General features: G+C 38.8%; 1 protein-coding gene across 1 annotated transcript in view; it reads right to left on the reverse strand.

The window, feature by feature from the left end:
* Positions 1-18,714, reverse strand: part of LOC117471033 (calcium-binding protein 8) — a 127,890-nt gene that overhangs the window by 16,533 nt on the left and 92,643 nt on the right. The window contains exon 5 of the mRNA XM_034115814.1: positions 6,943-7,099. Coding sequence (XP_033971705.1) covers positions 6,943-7,099 — 157 coding nt within the window. The remainder of the gene's footprint in view (positions 1-6,942; positions 7,100-18,714) is intronic.

The following is an 18,714-nucleotide window of genomic DNA, read 5'->3' on the forward strand; positions in this document are numbered from 1 at the left end:
TAAAACATGTTTGATTAACTTTTGGTTCACATTTCAATAAATTGAATTTGTATTTGCACTCCTTTTGTCCATTATTCTTACTGAAAATGTTAGATTACACATTCACATCTGACTGAAGATTGGCCCCATTTATTTGCGTTGCAAACTCTGCAGTACAAGGTACATGTTGTGAAGCTCATGAAGTGAGGCAAATAGAAATAATCAGCTGATGGAGTGTAGATGTGGAAATAGGTGCATTCGATCAGCTGACTGTGTTTTCACAATAAAAGTAGTTTCTTAGTGAATGTCCTGTACTGCTCTTAACATCTCATAACATCAGCTTTTCATTTTCCTCTTGGATGTTCTTCTTGACCCTCGGAGAAAGAGGAGATGCTGAGTCGTGTCTTTCAGGCATGTCCTTTCCTAACAAAAATTACAGGAAACATAAAGCATATTATTGCAGAACAAGTGTGTTATTTATGAAAGAGGTGTGTTTGTGTTTAGGGGCTGTAGATATAATTATTTTGTAATTGTAATGTTTTTTTTTATTTCAACAGTGAGCTACAAAGACAATCAGATTATGAATGAACAGTATGAAATTCATCAACATTGAAATATATTTTATTATCAAAATAATATTGAACTGTTATTAGAACAAGCTTGCTCTGTTGTCTCACTGAAAGAATAACTTTTACCACGTTTTTACAGACAATATTGAGAGATAAATAGCAGTTGTCACTATGCGTTAAATATCTTTGCCTTCAATACATTAAATTAGAAAGCTGACAGTCATATTGCTTGTTAACATCTAAATGTAACCCTTTGCATGGAAAAAACCCTCAACTTCACTGATGTGTAGGTGATCTAGTATTTAGTATTGTTTAATGGAATGTATAGCAGTGTATTAAAGTCAATACTTCATTTATTTAAACCAATATCTTTCTTGATTCTTTGTACAGTATGAAAAAAGAGTATTTGTACCTGTGCTGAAGTTCACTGCTGTGAGGAGTCCAGTTCTGTCTCTCACTCTCTGGTCCAGCCTGTCTGCATAACCTGGGCACTTTAAACAAACAGATATATATGTAAAGAACCATGTGTACAAACAATATGACTTATTATCTTCTGTTGAACATGTTGGATTGTGTATTGTCCGAGTCAGGGTCCTTTTTATTTTACTGTAACTTTGGAAGTTGTGTTACCAATGCTTACTATTTATTTGATACCAATTTGGTAATGCAATTAATAAAAACAACAAGGTTTGGGTTCGTTCTTCAGATTACTGTGATGTTAATGTGTAAGCTCAATAATGAACTCCAGCTCAACCAACCATATTGTAATATCTAAGTAATCATCTTGAAATATGACATTAATAATTGTAATATACACACATCTTATTGTGAGGTTGATTTCACATACACTACTTCGACGTTAGCTTGTTAGCGTGTTTAAAATACTTGAGCATAGCCAATTTAAATTAACCTTAGCGATGCATACAGTTCCTACCTACATAATAAAATATCTCTCTAAGTTACAAGGATGACCTTATTTTATCAACCTCAAACAGAAGCCGTTTGTTCTACAGTATTATCCCACTTAACGCTTAACACTTGTCTATTTCGTTTTAACCTTTATATATACAGTCTATGGTTTTAAGTTAACTTGGAGGCTAAGATTAGCATCGTTAGCACCGATGTAGCTACCACTCGCTTAAACGCTAACCCAAGCCTTAACATTCATTACGTAGCTGATTGAAATCATAAACACATAAATAAAGTACTCGAATTTCACTTACCGCAAAACCACATTCATGCACCGTCTGTTTTAACCGCAGAGCGAGTCACAATAGTCCGATATATAAGCATGAAGAACAAACAAACACGGCCGGGGTCAAGTTGTGTTCCCTGGATGAACTGAGCATGGAGAGTCCCTGTAGCTTCACGGAGACGGAGCAGCTAGCAGAGAGACAAAAAGCTAACAGCAGCAGTCACTTGACAGAGCTGTCACTCAATGCGACCACGCCCTAATTTATGCAAAAACTTTAAGACCTAATATAAATAAAAGGGTCATGTTAGAAAACAATTCACTCACAGATTCATAATCATGAAGGTGGAATCTAACTATATACATAATAATATTTATTGCATCCAGGGCTAGAAACGTTTTTTTTCTGCTGTGAAATTGGGCATTTTAACATGGGGCTCTATGGAAATTGCTCCTTTCTGCAGTCATCGCCTATCGGCCAATATATGAACTGCAGTTTGTGGCACTTCCGTATTGGCGTCCCGGCTCTTCCCCAGAGTTTGCCGCTTGGAACAGACACGTTAAATGAATCGAATGCGTGTGAACTAGGGATGGGTATCGTTAAGGTTTTAACGGTACTACTACTTTTATCGATACCGCTTATCGGTCCGGTCTTTTAACGGTACTTTTATCGGTTCTTTTGGAGAGAAAAATGAGGTAAACTAACTATATGTTGTATGTCAGGGACTACGGATGGAAATTAGCTCAAAGCTAAAAATCCGGCATAGTTACACTTCAAATAAACGATTAAATGAAAAATGAAAATAAACAAATTGTGAACAAAACTAACATTGCTTTTTATTTAAATTAAATACATAATATTTCACATCAAAAGAAACAACAATGTTTTAACAATTGGTATTAAATAATGTGATGACAGAACTGTAAACAGAAAGGCTGAAACTTTAACAAAATAAATAACTCAGTTACCTCTAATCATTAACCCATGTTTGTATAATTGAGTTAACTCTGTGTGTTGCTGCTAGCATACATAACACCCGACGTGGAAACGTTACTCGTGGATGGGGCTACAGAGCTACTAGAAAGACAGTCGAACCCGGTGCATTTCTCCGTCTGAATGTGGTGCACTTTTGCTAAATGTTTAGACAAATTGCTCGTGTTACCGCCCTTACATGCTAAACTCTTATTGCACTTTTGGTAACGAGCGAGACGGGTAAAGTTTAACCACACCTCGGAGCGCGTTCTTTCCGCCATCTCCTCCGTGTGTGTGTGTTGCTGCATGTAGCAGCTGCGTGTGTGTAAACTGCCCCGCCCCCTCGCACACAGACGGGAGAGAGAGATCTCTCGCCTGGATTGGAAAGATCGAAAATACAAAAAATGACGCATTTTGCAGTCTTTTTGCGTATTAGAAACGGAGTTGGCGACACTAAAACTGCAATATAATGTTTGTGTAGCAATAATACACATAACATATTTTTTACATGTCTCCAGTACCGATAAAAAGACCGATAACGTCGGAGCTTAACGGTACCACGGTCTTTAATAATTCAGCCCTGGGGCCCGTTTAATACCGGGGCTCGGTACCCATCCCTAGTGTGAACGGAAGACTTTTTTGAAAACGCATACGGTGCGTAAACGCAAACGTTCCCGTGTAAATGGGGTCTTATATACCAAATCTCCTTCCTGCATCACCACTAGACTGTTAATCAAGTTTATTCCACTCCCCTACCCATTTATAAACTTCTATGTACTTTTAACCAATTGAGTCAATATCACCATGCGGTGCATTTGAGACTTCCCCATTTCCCAAAAAGAAATCTGAGATTTTCCATTGAACTTCATATTCATTGTATTAAGTATACGTTATGCTGTTAGAAATGGATGTTCGTCAAGCTCACAAACTTTTTATAAATGAACTGCAAGTACATGCAAACAGCAAAATGTATCCACCCTGTCATGGACACAATTCAAAGATTTAATACATAGTAATTACATAGTGATTATAAAATATACATTTTCAGAAAGCTATAGTCCCTTGAACCTTAATATATTCTAAATATTCTTTTGTAGAGAAAATAATGTTTAAAATATATTAAGGGTCTTATCACATCATCAAAATGATGATCATCCACAAATTACGAACCGTAAATCACCATCCACAATGGTCCTCTTGATTAAGATACAATGTCACACCAGACAAGAACCACACCCCAGTCATCTATAACTTCATTAACTACTTTCTAAATGTACTGGTGGCAGCTCATTAACAGATAAACAAATACTGTTGACTGTGAGCAAACAAAAAATCGGATTGTGAATAGTATTTACAGTAGTGTCTCTACAGGGACATGTCTCAATGCTTTAATGTTCAAAAAGCTCTTTATTTTTCTGTGCTGCAGCACCTCTTTTCACCCTCTGTCTGAAACCAGAGCCCAGTCTTCTCTGATTGGTTAGCTGGCCTGCTATGTTGTGATTGGTCAACCGCTTAGAGATGTCCCGCCCCTTAGCCTATCACGTACAATGTGTTGGAGCGCTAGCCAATAGAAGCGCAAGTGTTACATGTTAAAGGGGAAAAAAAACAAAAGCATATTAGGGCCTCTTAAAAACATTATACCAAATTCCTAAGTAGGATCTCTGGTAGGGTAAGGGTTATAGGATATTAAGTTTAAAATTAAAATTGCGAAAACTTACAACTACTAATTAACAACCTCTCCTGCTCTAGATGATGTTGCGGCACTGAGACAAGCAAAAGCAATAATGTATTGTTATGCATATAGGTCAACAAATGCTTAACCTATGCAGGAGGATATCAAAAAAAGCATGCACAAAAACAACATATTGCTAAGATAGGGGCCCTAATGTATGCTTCTGTAATGGCAGCTGTGACATTCATGGATCAAAGTCCACACCAGGCGCTCCCTGGACAGCTGCTCCTACAGCATGTGTGCAATCTGTTCACTGATGAATCTGTGCCAGGTGAACTTCTCTGGATCAGTGCTTACAGTCTTAATGCAGTTGTTTTTCAGCTCCACACCATATCGACTCCAGTGAAAGGTGAAGCAGAGGGAAATCAAGGGGCCTTGTATGCTAACACACCAGTAAGCTAAAGCTGTAGGCACCAGAGTAGCATGATGAATTGTGCTCAGCATTAAATGCACAACATATTGATTCCTCCATGACTAAGCACATTTAGGTGTCCCTGTGTGGCAGGTGGTTCGGTGGACCTTGAGGCTGAGGGATGTGATAACTCTGTGTGATGCTGCGGTGCTCAGTCTTCATCATAAACACAACAGCAACATCATGCTGTCATCACTCCACAACAGTTTTAAGACCCTTATTAAGTGTGTGTGCATTCTCAGTGTCAGCCAAGTCCTTTCCTTCCAGGACAGCACAGATTTACAGGCAGGTAGAGTTTGGCAAAAGGGACATTAAAGGTTGTTTGGACTGAATATCTACTTTTCTAACAGAATAAATATACAGCATATTGGAGGAAAAGATGACGATTCAACGGAATTTCCGCAATTAATTATTAATAGTCTTCTAAAAACTTCTGACAAGGACAGATAACAAAGTAGTTTTGAAACCTGCATGACCATGCTGCCTTCAGGGTATGTGGGAAGAGAGAATGTCATGACTCAGCCATTCCTACACCCCACATTCATGGACAAAATGCATTATTTAGGCTGCATTCAGATTATCAGTCCAGGTTCACATTATCAGTCAAGGTACAGACACATTGAAATGCGTCAACTAAGACTTTTTCAGTATAATATTTATATTAGCACATTTGTTTCAACAATGCATTACGCAGTTCTGAAAAGTAAACAAAAAAGAAGCTTGGGCTAAAGGATCCAGACTGATTTCCACATTATTGAAATCTCCATAATGATCAATCTGCTTGACAAGGAGGCATCCAATGGGGGATCATTAACAGACGACAGAAAGAAGAGGGGGAGCGTTGTGAAGCGGCAGGGAGAGTTAATGTATGAAGGTGGTGAGGTTTTCTGTACGCATCTCTTGGCTGTTGCTTAAAGCAACAAGCATCTGCTCAGTTTCTGCCGAACAGATGCTTGTTAACACTGTGTCATGCACATATGCTGTTAATACAGAACTGCCTGGACTGCATACTGAGCACAGTGACACATCGCTTCCTATGAGGTTTTATTTTCTTAACAACTGTAAACGTTTTATGTACATTTAAATGCTAAAGTCTTGGGTTGTGGTCTAATAGTCTGTTTTTCTTAGGAAGGTTCCTATCATGGTGAAATAACCCGGAAGTACCTAAGTATCAACCATGATGAGAGCTGTTTGAATTCTCTAGAGATGATAGGAAAGCAGCTTTGACTTCTTCCAGACAAAGCTTCCAGTGGATAGTAAACTATCTCCTTTAGCTTATATGATCATTATAGTTATAAAATGAAAAACAGTTATGAAATACTATATGACAGTAAAACAAGAATAGAGTTTAAAAGGGGAGTGATTAGTAAAATATCCATAAAGAAAAAGAAAATCTGTTTACAGTTCTGTTTTCATATGGGTGTTGAGAGATGTCCATAGATCTCTTCATTTTGCTCTCAAAGTGCATTTTACTTCAATATTTCAAAAATAAATCTTCCCAGGGGAGCATGGCCCCGGACCCCCCCTAAAGGATGTTAGGTCCACTTCCCACTTATAAAAATAGCACTTTACCCCTGCTTACACAGCCTATATGCCGTGAGCTGATTATCGAGCCTTCATTGTAACAGTGTTGCAGTAGAAAATTCCACTGTAGCGCCCGGTACCTTAATGGGAAACCCTACATGTTTGAGCACCCTCTATGAAACGTCAAGCTACCCCACAGCACTCCCAAAAGAAAATCTCTGGCACCGCCACTAAGCCCCGAATGTTTCCAGGTCCAGGAAACGCCCCTGCCTGTGACGTTTATTGTGGAGGTAAAGGATAAGTGGTTAGGAAAAGACATAGGACCTGATTTTTGACAATTCGATTGTAGCTCTGTTCTCTAACAATTTCTTTGAATTTAGTTCTGTAAAGGCCCCAAAGTACATAACTCACAAGGCTGACTCAGTTAATCTGAATTCTAACAAGTATGAAAACAAAAATACTCTCCCATGAAACTCTTGAAATAGAAACTATTACATTTCCCATTTTTGATGAGACAGCTCAAACTCTTCCTGACAGCATGAATTACTTTCATGCGCTCACCTCCCTCAAACTCTGTCTGACAGTTGCCAGAGTTTTCCTTCAGGCTCTCTTCCTCGTTGATGATGATGTTCTCGATGTCCTTCATGGTCAGATGGTCGCGGAAGGCGTAGAACAGGATGTGTTTCAGCTCCTCCAGGGTGATCTTCTGCATGTCGAACTGCAGGGGAGAGATGAGAGGCGGGGATTAAAAAATGGACAGACTATTTTATTTTCACATTTAGGAGGCCCTATCATGCTCATTCAGGTTTTTATTTGAAAAGTGCCTCTACTATGACATGTTTCCATCCTTTAATGCTCAATGCTTCTAAATGATGGCCGTCCTGTTGAAAGCTTCCTCTGGAAGGTCGACCATAACGTTTTGCTTTTGTTTGGTCGATTTGGTTGCCATATTTTGGTGTTGTGGTATGCAAATTATATTATTATTCACTTAGTATTAAGTTAGAGTTACAGGCTTTGAGAATATTAAAACATTAACATTTGCGGGAGCAAGACTCAACAAAGGTCTTTTCCATCCTACCAAAACCGACGTCGATATTGTTGACTCTGAGCCAATATGGCCGTCAGATTGGGAGTTACGTTTTCGAAAACTGGGGTTTAAAAACATGTTTTTCAGATGTTCATATTTGTATTTTGTGTTTCTACTGTGACATGTTCACCTCTTTTCACCCTCTGCCTGAAACCAGAGCCCAGTCTCTGATTGGTTAGCTATGTTGTGATTGGTCAACTGCTTAAAGCTGTCCCGCCCCTTAGCCTGTCACTTACAATGTGTTGGAGTGCTTGCCAATAGAGCAAGTATTACATACAGTAATGATGTCACTATGTTACATAAGTAAACAAATCAGTCCAATGGAGGCGTTTCCAGGCGGGGGGGAGAAACACTTTGCAGACCATGTTCTAGTCCAGGGACGTGCACAGGTACGGGCTATTGTTGCCTGGGCAACGGCCCGTTTGCCCTGACCTGCCCCTCTGGAGAGAGCGAGAGTTTATTTTTATTTGTTTCTGTTGTGGCCGAATCAACATGATAAGCCCACAATTAGTATTGTAGCGTTTCGCTGCAATAAAACACACCTTGTCAGCGCTGTCATCTGACAGTGCGTTAAAGACCACCTCTAGTGTCGGATTTTGGAAAATTGATTTTGAGTTTTCTCATGGCAGTTAGGGTAGGCTATAGGCGAAAAACCAGGGGACTTATCTTCCTCTTGACACCAAAAAAACACCTACATATACTTGTTATTGTGCTTCTGTCTTTCTGTGTCTTTTCATCTGTAAACTCCCTCACCCTCTCTCTCTTCTCTTGATCGCCCTCTCACGGGAGAACAGTTCACTGTCCCGCTTCATTGTAGGATTTCTACCATGTCTCTACTTCAGTTTGACCATCTCTGTTATTAAGTGATGGAATACTATAATAAATAAGTAATTAGATACCTTACCGTTACTGCGCTCATAAAGAATGATAAGAATAAGAAAAATGCGTATTGAACTGGTTTAATTAATTAGTGAGTTTATTTAAAGGAAACCTATCATGCTATATTTAAATGATATATTGTAGGGCCATACCTATATAAGGTATATTTATACGTTTCTGTTTTCGAAATGCCAAACAGATCATGCATTTTAGCCATGCCTCATTTCGCTCTATGTGTTGTTTGCTGTCTACGGGTCTGATTTTGTGAGCTGCAGCTGACCACGCCCCCCTGCAGGAGAGGGGAGCCGTGCTCTGATCAGCTGCTGGGCTGTCAGAAGAGGGGGAGAAAAAGAGATCTCCGTAATCCGTGTTTTATTATATAGAGTCGTTATTCATTTGTTTTAAAGCTCAATAAATAACAAAGAAGACCTTTGACCGGCACTTTTCTAATTTTGTCCGGAAGATTTAAACTTTAACGGACATCTTGACCGGCGAAAGAAACTGAAACTGAAACTCTGCCGCACGGTCCCCTCGTTCCTTGGAAGAGGCGGAGAGGTGGGTGTTTGTCATCTGCTGGTGGACTAACCGGAGAGAATTACAGTGCTTGCCTCGACGGGGAGGGATTGCATTGCAGCGGGAGCAAACGCTTGCCTCGGGGAGGGAGAAAGAAAGCCACAGCGGAGAATAAACATAAGGGTAACCATGGTAACCAAGTCTTCTTCGCTGCTTTTGTGGCAGACTACAGCGTCACTTACAGGCCTGGCATATGTACTACAGCGTCTCCAGCGCTTTCGAACGGCAATGGCCGTGGCTGTCTCCTCCTGATTGGTGGAGTTGGCCCAATAGCCGTAGCGCCACTTTGCTGACGTCAGTAAAGTGTTCAAATCTGGATCAGTTTTTATCAGATCCGTTGCAGCCCCTTTTTTAGAGATTTGGATATGGAGGAAAATAGAGAGGGTTGTGTTTTCTGACACTTGGTGAGTTCCCTGGAACACCGGGGACACATATTCATGTATAAAAGACGTACAAAAGTGCATTTTGCATGATAGGTTCCCTTTAAGGTAAGTAGAAGACCATTTTATCAGTATGTCTGCACAGCAGTTACAATGGTCTGGTCAAACTACATTAAAACAGAATTGTCGCCATTTTCTCTTTAATAGTTACTAACATTAGATATTTTAATGAGATATGGACCGCACAACTAAAAATGTCCCTGGTTTTCCTTTTATGAACTACCGAATGCAAGTAGTCGCCTTAGCTTATTTTGTTATGAGATGATAATGTGAATTACTCTTCAAATTAGTTAATGTAAAAATCGTTTGGTTTCTTTTACATTAAAAACAAGTTAGAATATTCAAAAGGTCTTATGTTTTTTTTCGGGGGGAGGCCCTTTTTTCAGTTTAGAGCAATAGCCCCTCCAAATATCTGTGCACGTCCCTGTTCTAGTCATTCTCTGCCATGAACATCCCGGTACGCTAAACGCATTCACTTTAATCAGGATCTCACACACATTTAATGCACTGATTAAATTGATTGTGCAGGTTATAGCCTGGGAGTGATGGATTTATTGTCCACTTCAGTATATACACAATTCAATCCAAAAGAAGGCAGGCACATAAAGAAGACAAAAACACCACAACTTGTAAAATGGTGGTTTGAAGGACTTACTGAAGGCAGCTGGAAAGTTTACAGGAGTTCAGAGAGATGTATATCCTCTAGCTTGCCTTAAAGAAGACCTTGCTTGCCTTTGAGTGCACCAACTACTTGAGAGCAGCCCTTCACATAACACTTAACAGCGCTAATAAAAACAAGACAAGTGTTTTTTAGAATAAGCTGCTTAAAACATCAGAACAATCGAGTGAATATTATTTACAGTAAACCTGACTGAGAATAAATTAAACATCCTCGCAAAATCCTGAAGCAGTTGATAGGACTGGATTCATTAAATCACTCTGGATGTTGGCATGAACAAACCCTGTCATTTCAACTGACTCAATAAACACAACTCATTATTGGTAAGATGCCCTTTCCTTCAGAAATCAGGTTGATGAAGGCGTCTATAGAACTGACTCTAGAGGACGGAGAAGTCTCAGACCAAAGTTTGGAAGGAACTAAGTACACTTACTCAAGTACACTTGTACTTTACTTGAGTTTTTTCATTTTATTCCTACTTTGTACTTCTACTCCACTAAAATGCAGAGGTAAATCGTGTACTCTACTCCACTTCATTGATTTAATACCTTTAGTTACTTTACAGATTTGGATTAATGATGTGAAATATAATCAAGCCTTAAATCAGGCTTTAGTTACACCTGGAGTCAGGGCCGGTTTTTGGCATTTTGGCGGTTATTTGCAATTAGTTGCCCAAGACTTCTGCTTTCAGACGTAGTTCATTATGACGTTATTACCCTATCCGATAATAATCCGATGCAGAGGCAATAATGTAACATAATACATTATTTTACATATATTATATATTTATATATGTATATTTATGTCGTCTTAAAGTTACAACCGGCCCTTTGAGTGCAACTTTAATGCTGATGTGGCCCGCGATGACATTTAGTTTGACACGCCTGGTTTAGATAGTTCACTTTAGTCTAAGTTATCTCAGTGGGTCTCAAACGTTTTGATCACAATTTATGTAAACAATTATTTCCAAGGCACACGTTTATAATTATTAGGATAAATAAAAACAGGTTTGAAATCATTCCAATGTATACTATAGACAGTAAACCAAACATATTGTTTAAAACTGGACAGATAAAAAAAAATACATAAATAAATAAATAAATGTTAACTAGGTAAAATAAGATATAAATGAACAACAAAAATAAAATACGTTACATTTATTTGTTATTGGCTATGGTAGGTTATTGGTTATGTTCATATACTTCTTTGATTATTAAAATGTAAACCGATCTTTTTCATATGGGTGTTTAAAGTTGTACCCCCTAGATCAGGTCTCTGGTAAAGTGCACCAGATTGAAGCATTTTACTTTAAAATATTTTAAAGCAAAAATCTTGCCTAGGGCAGCAAATTGGTCAGAACCGGCCCTGCCTGGAGTCAAGTCACAAGCTACCGTGAGGTATACAAAGTCATTCAAACTAGCTGCACCTTTACCAGCTTTGAGAACACTTTAATGATCAATAATATCATGTATATTATTCTGAAATGGACCAATCTGCACATGACTACTGTACTTTTACTTTTGGTACTTTAAGTATATTTTGATGCTAACACATTGTACTTTTACTTGAGTAACATTTTGAATGCAGGACTTTTACTTTTAACTGAGTATTCCTACACTCTAGTACTTCTACTTTTACTGAACTATGAGATCTGAGTACTTCTCCCACCTCTGTCTCAGACATATCATAGGCCTGATTGGCTTTGAAAGACATGGACTCCGCTATCCCTCACCAACCTACCCTCAACAAAGCAGCAGCATCAGTGGTGGAAGAAGTACTCAGATAACTTACAGAAGTAGCAATACTAAGTTGTAAAAGTAGTCTTATACAAGTCCTGCATTGAAAATCTTACTTTAGTAAAAGTACTAATTTATCAGCATCAGATTATACATAAAGTACCATAAGTAAAAGTAGTCGTGCCTATAGGCCCTTTTCATAATCATATATATCAAATGATTGGATTATGATCAGTGGGGCGAGAAGTACTCAGATTCTTAATTTAACTAAAAGTAGAAATACATACATTAATATCAGAATACTCCATTTCGAGTAAAAGTACAGAAGTTATATCAAAAGAAAATGTACTAAAAGTATAGCAAGTAGTAATTCTGTAGAAAAATTGCCTCCATATGTGATATAATTAAGCAATAGCTCACGACAGGCCGTGGTATATGCTCATTATATCACAGCTAAGGGGCGTGGTTCGGCCCGACGCGAAGCGGAGGGTCGACAACCCCCTTAGCTGTGATATAATGAGCATATATCACGGCCTGAACTGAGCTATTGCTTTTATAAAACGGTTACCAAGTGTGGCAATATGAAAGAAAAATACACACTCTAATTTAAATAGTTTTTATTAGTAAATAATGATGTTCAAAATAAAATAGTCCCTCTGTTGCCTTCTGCACGAAACATAGTGCGAGGTGGTTGCTATGCAACAACACTAACAACAACTAGCGAACATATTAGACAGAGAGCGTTGATCCATTATTTGGCTATTTATTTACATTAATGTGTATGTTGCCGTTTATTGTGCACCCACTGAAAAACTGTCCAGCATCAGTAGAATGGCTTACGTGGTTACTTGTATAGGCTGAGGTTGTTCTAGGCTGTTGCTTTGCGTGGCGAGAATATTGCTCCACTTTCTCCGGTCCCCGAGATTCGGCTTCCAGTAGCTCTGGAGAGAGCTTTCGCACCTGTGGCCACTAACGGTCATAATTTCTCTGCTTTGTTTCAAGACCCGCATCAGAAAGCTTTTGAATGGTGATCCTTTTCCAGTTGGTCTACCTGCTCTTCACGTAGCTCTACATGTCGTCGTTTAGGTGCTTTTTGTTCTGGAGATAGGCACTCCTCAATCCACTCCTCCATAGTAAGACCCCCCCCCCCCCCCCCCCCGGAGGTCGAAGTTAATCTTAAATGTTTTTGCGGACCTTTTTGATTACAGATTTGAAAACATGGTTGCTTGCTTTAAAAGTAGCACAATTCATTATATCAAGGAACTGCACACTGAATATGTTTTTGCCGTTTGATGTCTATGTCTGGACCGTTGCGTAAAAAGGAGGGTTTCTGCCCCGTTACTTCTCCGCTGCTTTCTTGTTCCAGTTTGAAAAGCAAACTGCAGGCAGTTTGCTTTTCAGCCCAACTGTATACTGTTTATCTCAGACGCGGAGGGATACTGAGTTGTTGTGAAAAGTAACTTACAATTCTACCCGTGGTATACGCTCAGTATACCACGGCTAAGAACCAATCAGATTGCTTGATTTTACTTGTCCGTTTTATAATATTAAATATATGACATTATTAGATTGCTAAATTCAAGTAGCATTTAAGTGTTGTAGAAAAACCCAGTTATGATACACAAGTTATTGATGTTAATAACCTTTTGTAGTAAATTGTATAATATAACCTGTTTGTACCTTAAACATTCCACTTGTTTGATATTTAGAGGTGCATTTTCTTAAAATATGTATCACATGTTTTGTAATGCAAAATCATAATCTGAAAAATCACTAAATATATCATACATGAATCATTAAATGTAGTGGAGTAAAACCATTTTATTTCCCTTTTCACCTAACTTCAGTACTTGAGTAAATGTACTTTGTTACTTTCCACCACTAAGCATGTTGAAACACCCTAGGTAGTTTGTGTAGAGGAACTTCTTGGAGCAATAAACTGGAAAACACAAAGAGGGTGCTGGAGACTGGGAACTGATTATGTCTTACAATACATAAAGGTTTCATTGAAGCTTGATCAAGGAGGATCGACAATGACAAAACAACCACGAGACAAAGATGTGTCCAGCTGCTGCCACCGTCTGTTCTAAAGCACCGCCATTCTCTTCAGGTATTTATCCTGTGCAGCCTGCAGTAAGCTTCCCTATCTAAAGATGAGTCATAGATGACTCCTCAAATCTAAATCTAAATAATGTTTGCAAGATATTGTATCATCTGACTTACTATCTCCTTTACCTCGCATACCAGAGAGCACTGTGCCAGTCTGAATCAGTTTGGTCCGACCGTTCTTCATGTTTAAGTCATGTGACTGCATTGGGGAGGGAATGACCTGACACAAGGAGTGGTTTCAGTTATTTCTGACATGAAAAGACAGTCTAATGTCAGAATATGTTTGAACAGGTTGGTCTATTCAGTGCTGATCTCCCAATCTAAGTACTTGTTAAAGTCCCTGCTTCCTTCCCAGTGCATGCTGGGATGGGCACTATACCTGTGACCCTGAACAGAATATGCTGTGCAGAGGGTAGAGGCAGCACTAACTGAGTCGGCCCAATGGAGTTTGATGAGCTGTTAAAGGCAGTTAGAGGTAAGTGAGAAGTTCTGGAAATCGAATTACATTAATGTGAGCAAACAATAATTGTACTTTTAGACTCTACTGGAGCACAGCAGAACGTTTCTTCCACCTTTTGGAACAGTCAGTGAATCCAGTCTGTGACATATTTAGTTGTATTTGTACATACATTGTGAAATTCTAATACAGACATTTAGTAGAATAAGCTTTATCTATCTAAGCACAAACACCAGACTCAGGGATAGTGTTATCACACAGGCTATAGGACTGTTCAACTCCTGAGCTCTGTGACTTTGGATTCACAGCTTGTGTAGCATACATGTGTTTACAGCTCACATCTTTATTAATCATTACAATAAGGAGTATTTTTATTTACCGTACAGTACTTCATTTTACATTTAGTTTATATTTTAGCTCATTTGATTTATATTGTTGTTGCTACTTGCACTACTTTTATTGTTTTACGTCGTATGTAGAATATTGATGATGTATTGTTGGAGCAGCCAACTTAACATTTGTATTGCCAAAAGAACAATGTAGCTATTATGCATAATAATAAAGATATTTCCTTGGGTATATAATCTGAAACACTTCAGGTCAACAGCACGTAATTGTGTCCATAATTGAAAAAAGGATGTTTTGGATTTAAAGAGCCCTAATCTGCTCATTTTCAGGTCTTTATTAGCATGTAGTGTCTCTCCTGGGACATGTCTCCATGCTGTTCAAAAAGCTCTTTTCTCATACTGCCTGTGCTGCAGCACCTCTTTTCACCCTCTGTCTGAAACCAGAGCCCAGTCTGTGTATCACGTACCAAATGTGATGGAGTCTTAACCAAAGTAGCACAAGTGTTACATGGTGATGTCATTATGTTACAGAAGTAAACAAAGGAGTCCAATCGAGGGTTTGGAGGCTGAGGGGGAGTGTGTGGGAGAGAAAGTCCCTCTGGAGGGAACACAGGGATTTTAGCCTTTGCAGACCATTCACATGCACACAAACCTGTATAACACACTACAGGAAGGGGTAACTCCCAAAAGCAGAACAGGGCCTTTAAGGAGCAAATTGTTGATTATTTTGATGTAAGAGATTACATGAGCATGAAAACAGCTATTACAGAATTGAGAAACTCATGAATGACATCAACACTTCAAAATCTCTGAGGGTGTTTATAACCACCAAGTGCTGAGTGATGCACATCCACTGAGAGAAGGATAACAGTCCCTTGGCCCACTGGGTGGATAATTGCATAAATCACTGCATAAATCACACTCTGACATAAATCACACTTAGCATCAATACCATTTGTTATGTCTCCAACTCAGAGCGAGATCATAAGAACACACAAACCAATCATGCATGAAATGTTAATCAGCCGCCATAAAGATTCATTATCAGAGCTAATTCACAGTCAGGGTCAATGCTCCTGCTCGGTTTGCTGGATCACCATCTAAAGAGGAGGTACATATGATTCCATATGCTGTCTGTAAAGTCAACATGCATAAGTGAACATTAATCGATTGCTTCAAAGTGCACGAGATAGGACAGAGTGCTAGGGTTACTGTAGAAATCAAATACTGCTTCTGCTGGTATACTTACTATACTGTAACTGCTACTTCAACTTACTTTTACTAACACAGATCCGTCATTCATTTCATGTATTACATTTTTTAAGATCATTTTTCAATTTACAGTAATGTAAACCATACATTCATATTTTGTATTTCTCTGTAAAGCCCTTTGTTCAAAATGTATCATAAGATGCTGCTGCTGAAAACTTCAAATACTAAATATTTAAGGATTAAAAATGCAGCACTGTATTACGTTCAATAGCTTTAAATTAATTTAACATCATTTGTGGTATTTCTCCACTAATGTTCACAGGTCTCAAAAGCACACCTGGTGACATTCAGGAACTGTGATAAACCTTTATTGATACGCTAACCAGAGAGACGTTGCTCTCCTTATCACCCATGGATTATTTAAACTCTATGAAACCATCAGAGGCTTACGTCACAATTTGATTATGGTGAAACACTCAGTATTCATGTGACAGTGTTCAGATGCTAATGCGCTGCAGCACATTTTTAGATAAGAATCACTTTTGTTTCCCCAGAGCTCAACATTACCATCCAGAAATATGCACGTTAACTCACATGTTCTGTGTGTTTCCATTTCTATCTTATGCATCATGTGCAACAGCATAAAGCAGATGTCTGTCAGAGCAGATGGAGTGGTGGAGTGTGATCAAATACATTTACTTAGGTACTGTACTCGGGTACAATGTTGAGGTACTTTAACAAATATTTTTTATTTGATGCTGCCCCATACTTCTACTCCACTACATTTTGGAAACCAAAATTGTACTTTTTACTTGTAAAGTTACTAGTTACATTATACGTAGATTGAGTTAATACACTAAATTCGAAATATACATCAACTAGAAAATCAAGTAAACTATGGTATGTTTTATAGGTTAAAATATCCAGCAGCAGTAGTAGTTACAAATGATCTCTAACTTTACCAGCTCTGTTGAACACATTCATGCATTAATAATCATAATGCAGTAATATAATATATATGACTCTGAAACGGGCCATTAGGTTTAACGAGTAAGTACGTATATTTTGATGCCAATGTGAGTGTACTTTTACAGAAGGAGTTTTACTTTAGTTTTACTGTGCAGAGTATTTTTACAATGTACTCTTTGACTTCAGTATTATATCTGAGTACCTCTTCCATCACTGAACAGAAGAGATGTCCCACAGACGCAGAGCTCTGTTTATTTCCCCTCTCGTCTCCCTCTGGGGAGCAGAGACAGAATGTAACGCTAAGCCATTTTAAAAACACAAATCCACCTGCAGGGCTCCGGCAGCACTTTCCACTTTAAGCTCCTCTGTCACTTCTCCCAGAGGGAGGCAGGTCGGAGGCCTAATGGTATTTACTCGACCTTCGCACAACCTTGTGCTTCTAACGACGCCATTGCCGGCGGACGTCAAGACACTGCTTCATTTGCCAGGGAAAAGAAAGAGGAGAGGATAGATTCACCCACAGAGCACTCCAGCGGCTGATAAGAAAAGCCATTTTATTTTTCCACATCCCACCGACCTGCTCACTATATTCACATTCAAAAATGAAGTGACCTTTATGGGAGAACCATAAGAAAAGAATGAGGCCTGTGGAACAGGAGTGACTCAGACAAAAAGGACACCCTGTGTCGTGTGACCTATACTTTTATACTGCACCCCATGCTCAGAGAGGAAACCTTCAGTATGGTCCTCTTTGTCACGCAATCTTCACAGAAGTTCAGTCTGAAGTGTAATCACGTAGCTCAGACACATGGGCCTCTAATGGAAATACAGTTGGAAATGTCACATACTGGTAAGACCAAGCCCAAGGAAGTGCGCCGGCCGTTAAAGCACATTTTCGTAGCGGCCAAAAAAAACGTTTTCCCATTGACTTTCATGGGAAAGAGATGTCTGTAAATCAGCATTTTTTATTTAAATCATTAGCGTTTAAAAGTTGGAAAATGCCATAATGGCCTAATCCAGAGTTGTTTTCACTTTCCATTCATTTGACTGAGCTGTGACCGGAAGATGAGATGCAGGGATAAAGCAAAACTAGAGTGTGCATACTCTATAGGCCAAAGTCCACCTGTAATCTGTGTATTTTTTTTAATCTACAGTCGCCCCCTTTCTGGCTTCATGCTCCACTAAATTATAATCAGTTTATCCTTTATTCTCAATTCAACGTTCGTGCCAAATTGGTCACGGACAGCAGAGCAGGTTGAAGCCAAATGCAGTTGACAGCTACTCTTAACAGAAACTACCTTTATTTAAAAGCTTAGTCCAGACAAGGAAAGGAAAGCAGACAGGGCAAACCAGAGCAGAACATTGCCAGAATCCAAAAACTTAACTGAAAACAGGACTTATATTCAAACAAATCTAATGAGGGTATAAAGAGCTGGGGCCTCATTTATAAAGGGATATACGCTCAAAAAATGGCGTACGCCAGTTTCTACGCAATGTTTGCGATTTATAAAATACTAACTTGACGGGATAATGTGCTGTCCTCCACGCAAACTCTAACCCATGCGTACGCACTAAGCACACGAGAAACTGCGACACCGTTGGCAGAAGGAAGAATGGAGAGAAATATGTGGAAATAATACCATAAATAAAATGTTACCTCTCATTTATCAAATATGAAGAATTCCTTTTCAAACATTGATTAAAGCCAATCTTAAAATGATTAAACAAACGCCTGTTTGAGACTCCTCAGTGCACACAAAAACATAACTTGGAGAAATAAATAAATACGGATATGTTATTTAAAACCACCTCGAATATGTTGTGTTAATGTTATGAAATGTTTTC

The sequence above is a fragment of the Trematomus bernacchii genome, unplaced genomic scaffold, assembly GCF_902827165.1.
Source record: "Trematomus bernacchii unplaced genomic scaffold, fTreBer1.1, whole genome shotgun sequence".
In the NCBI taxonomy this organism is placed as follows: domain Eukaryota; kingdom Metazoa; phylum Chordata; class Actinopteri; order Perciformes; family Nototheniidae; genus Trematomus; species Trematomus bernacchii.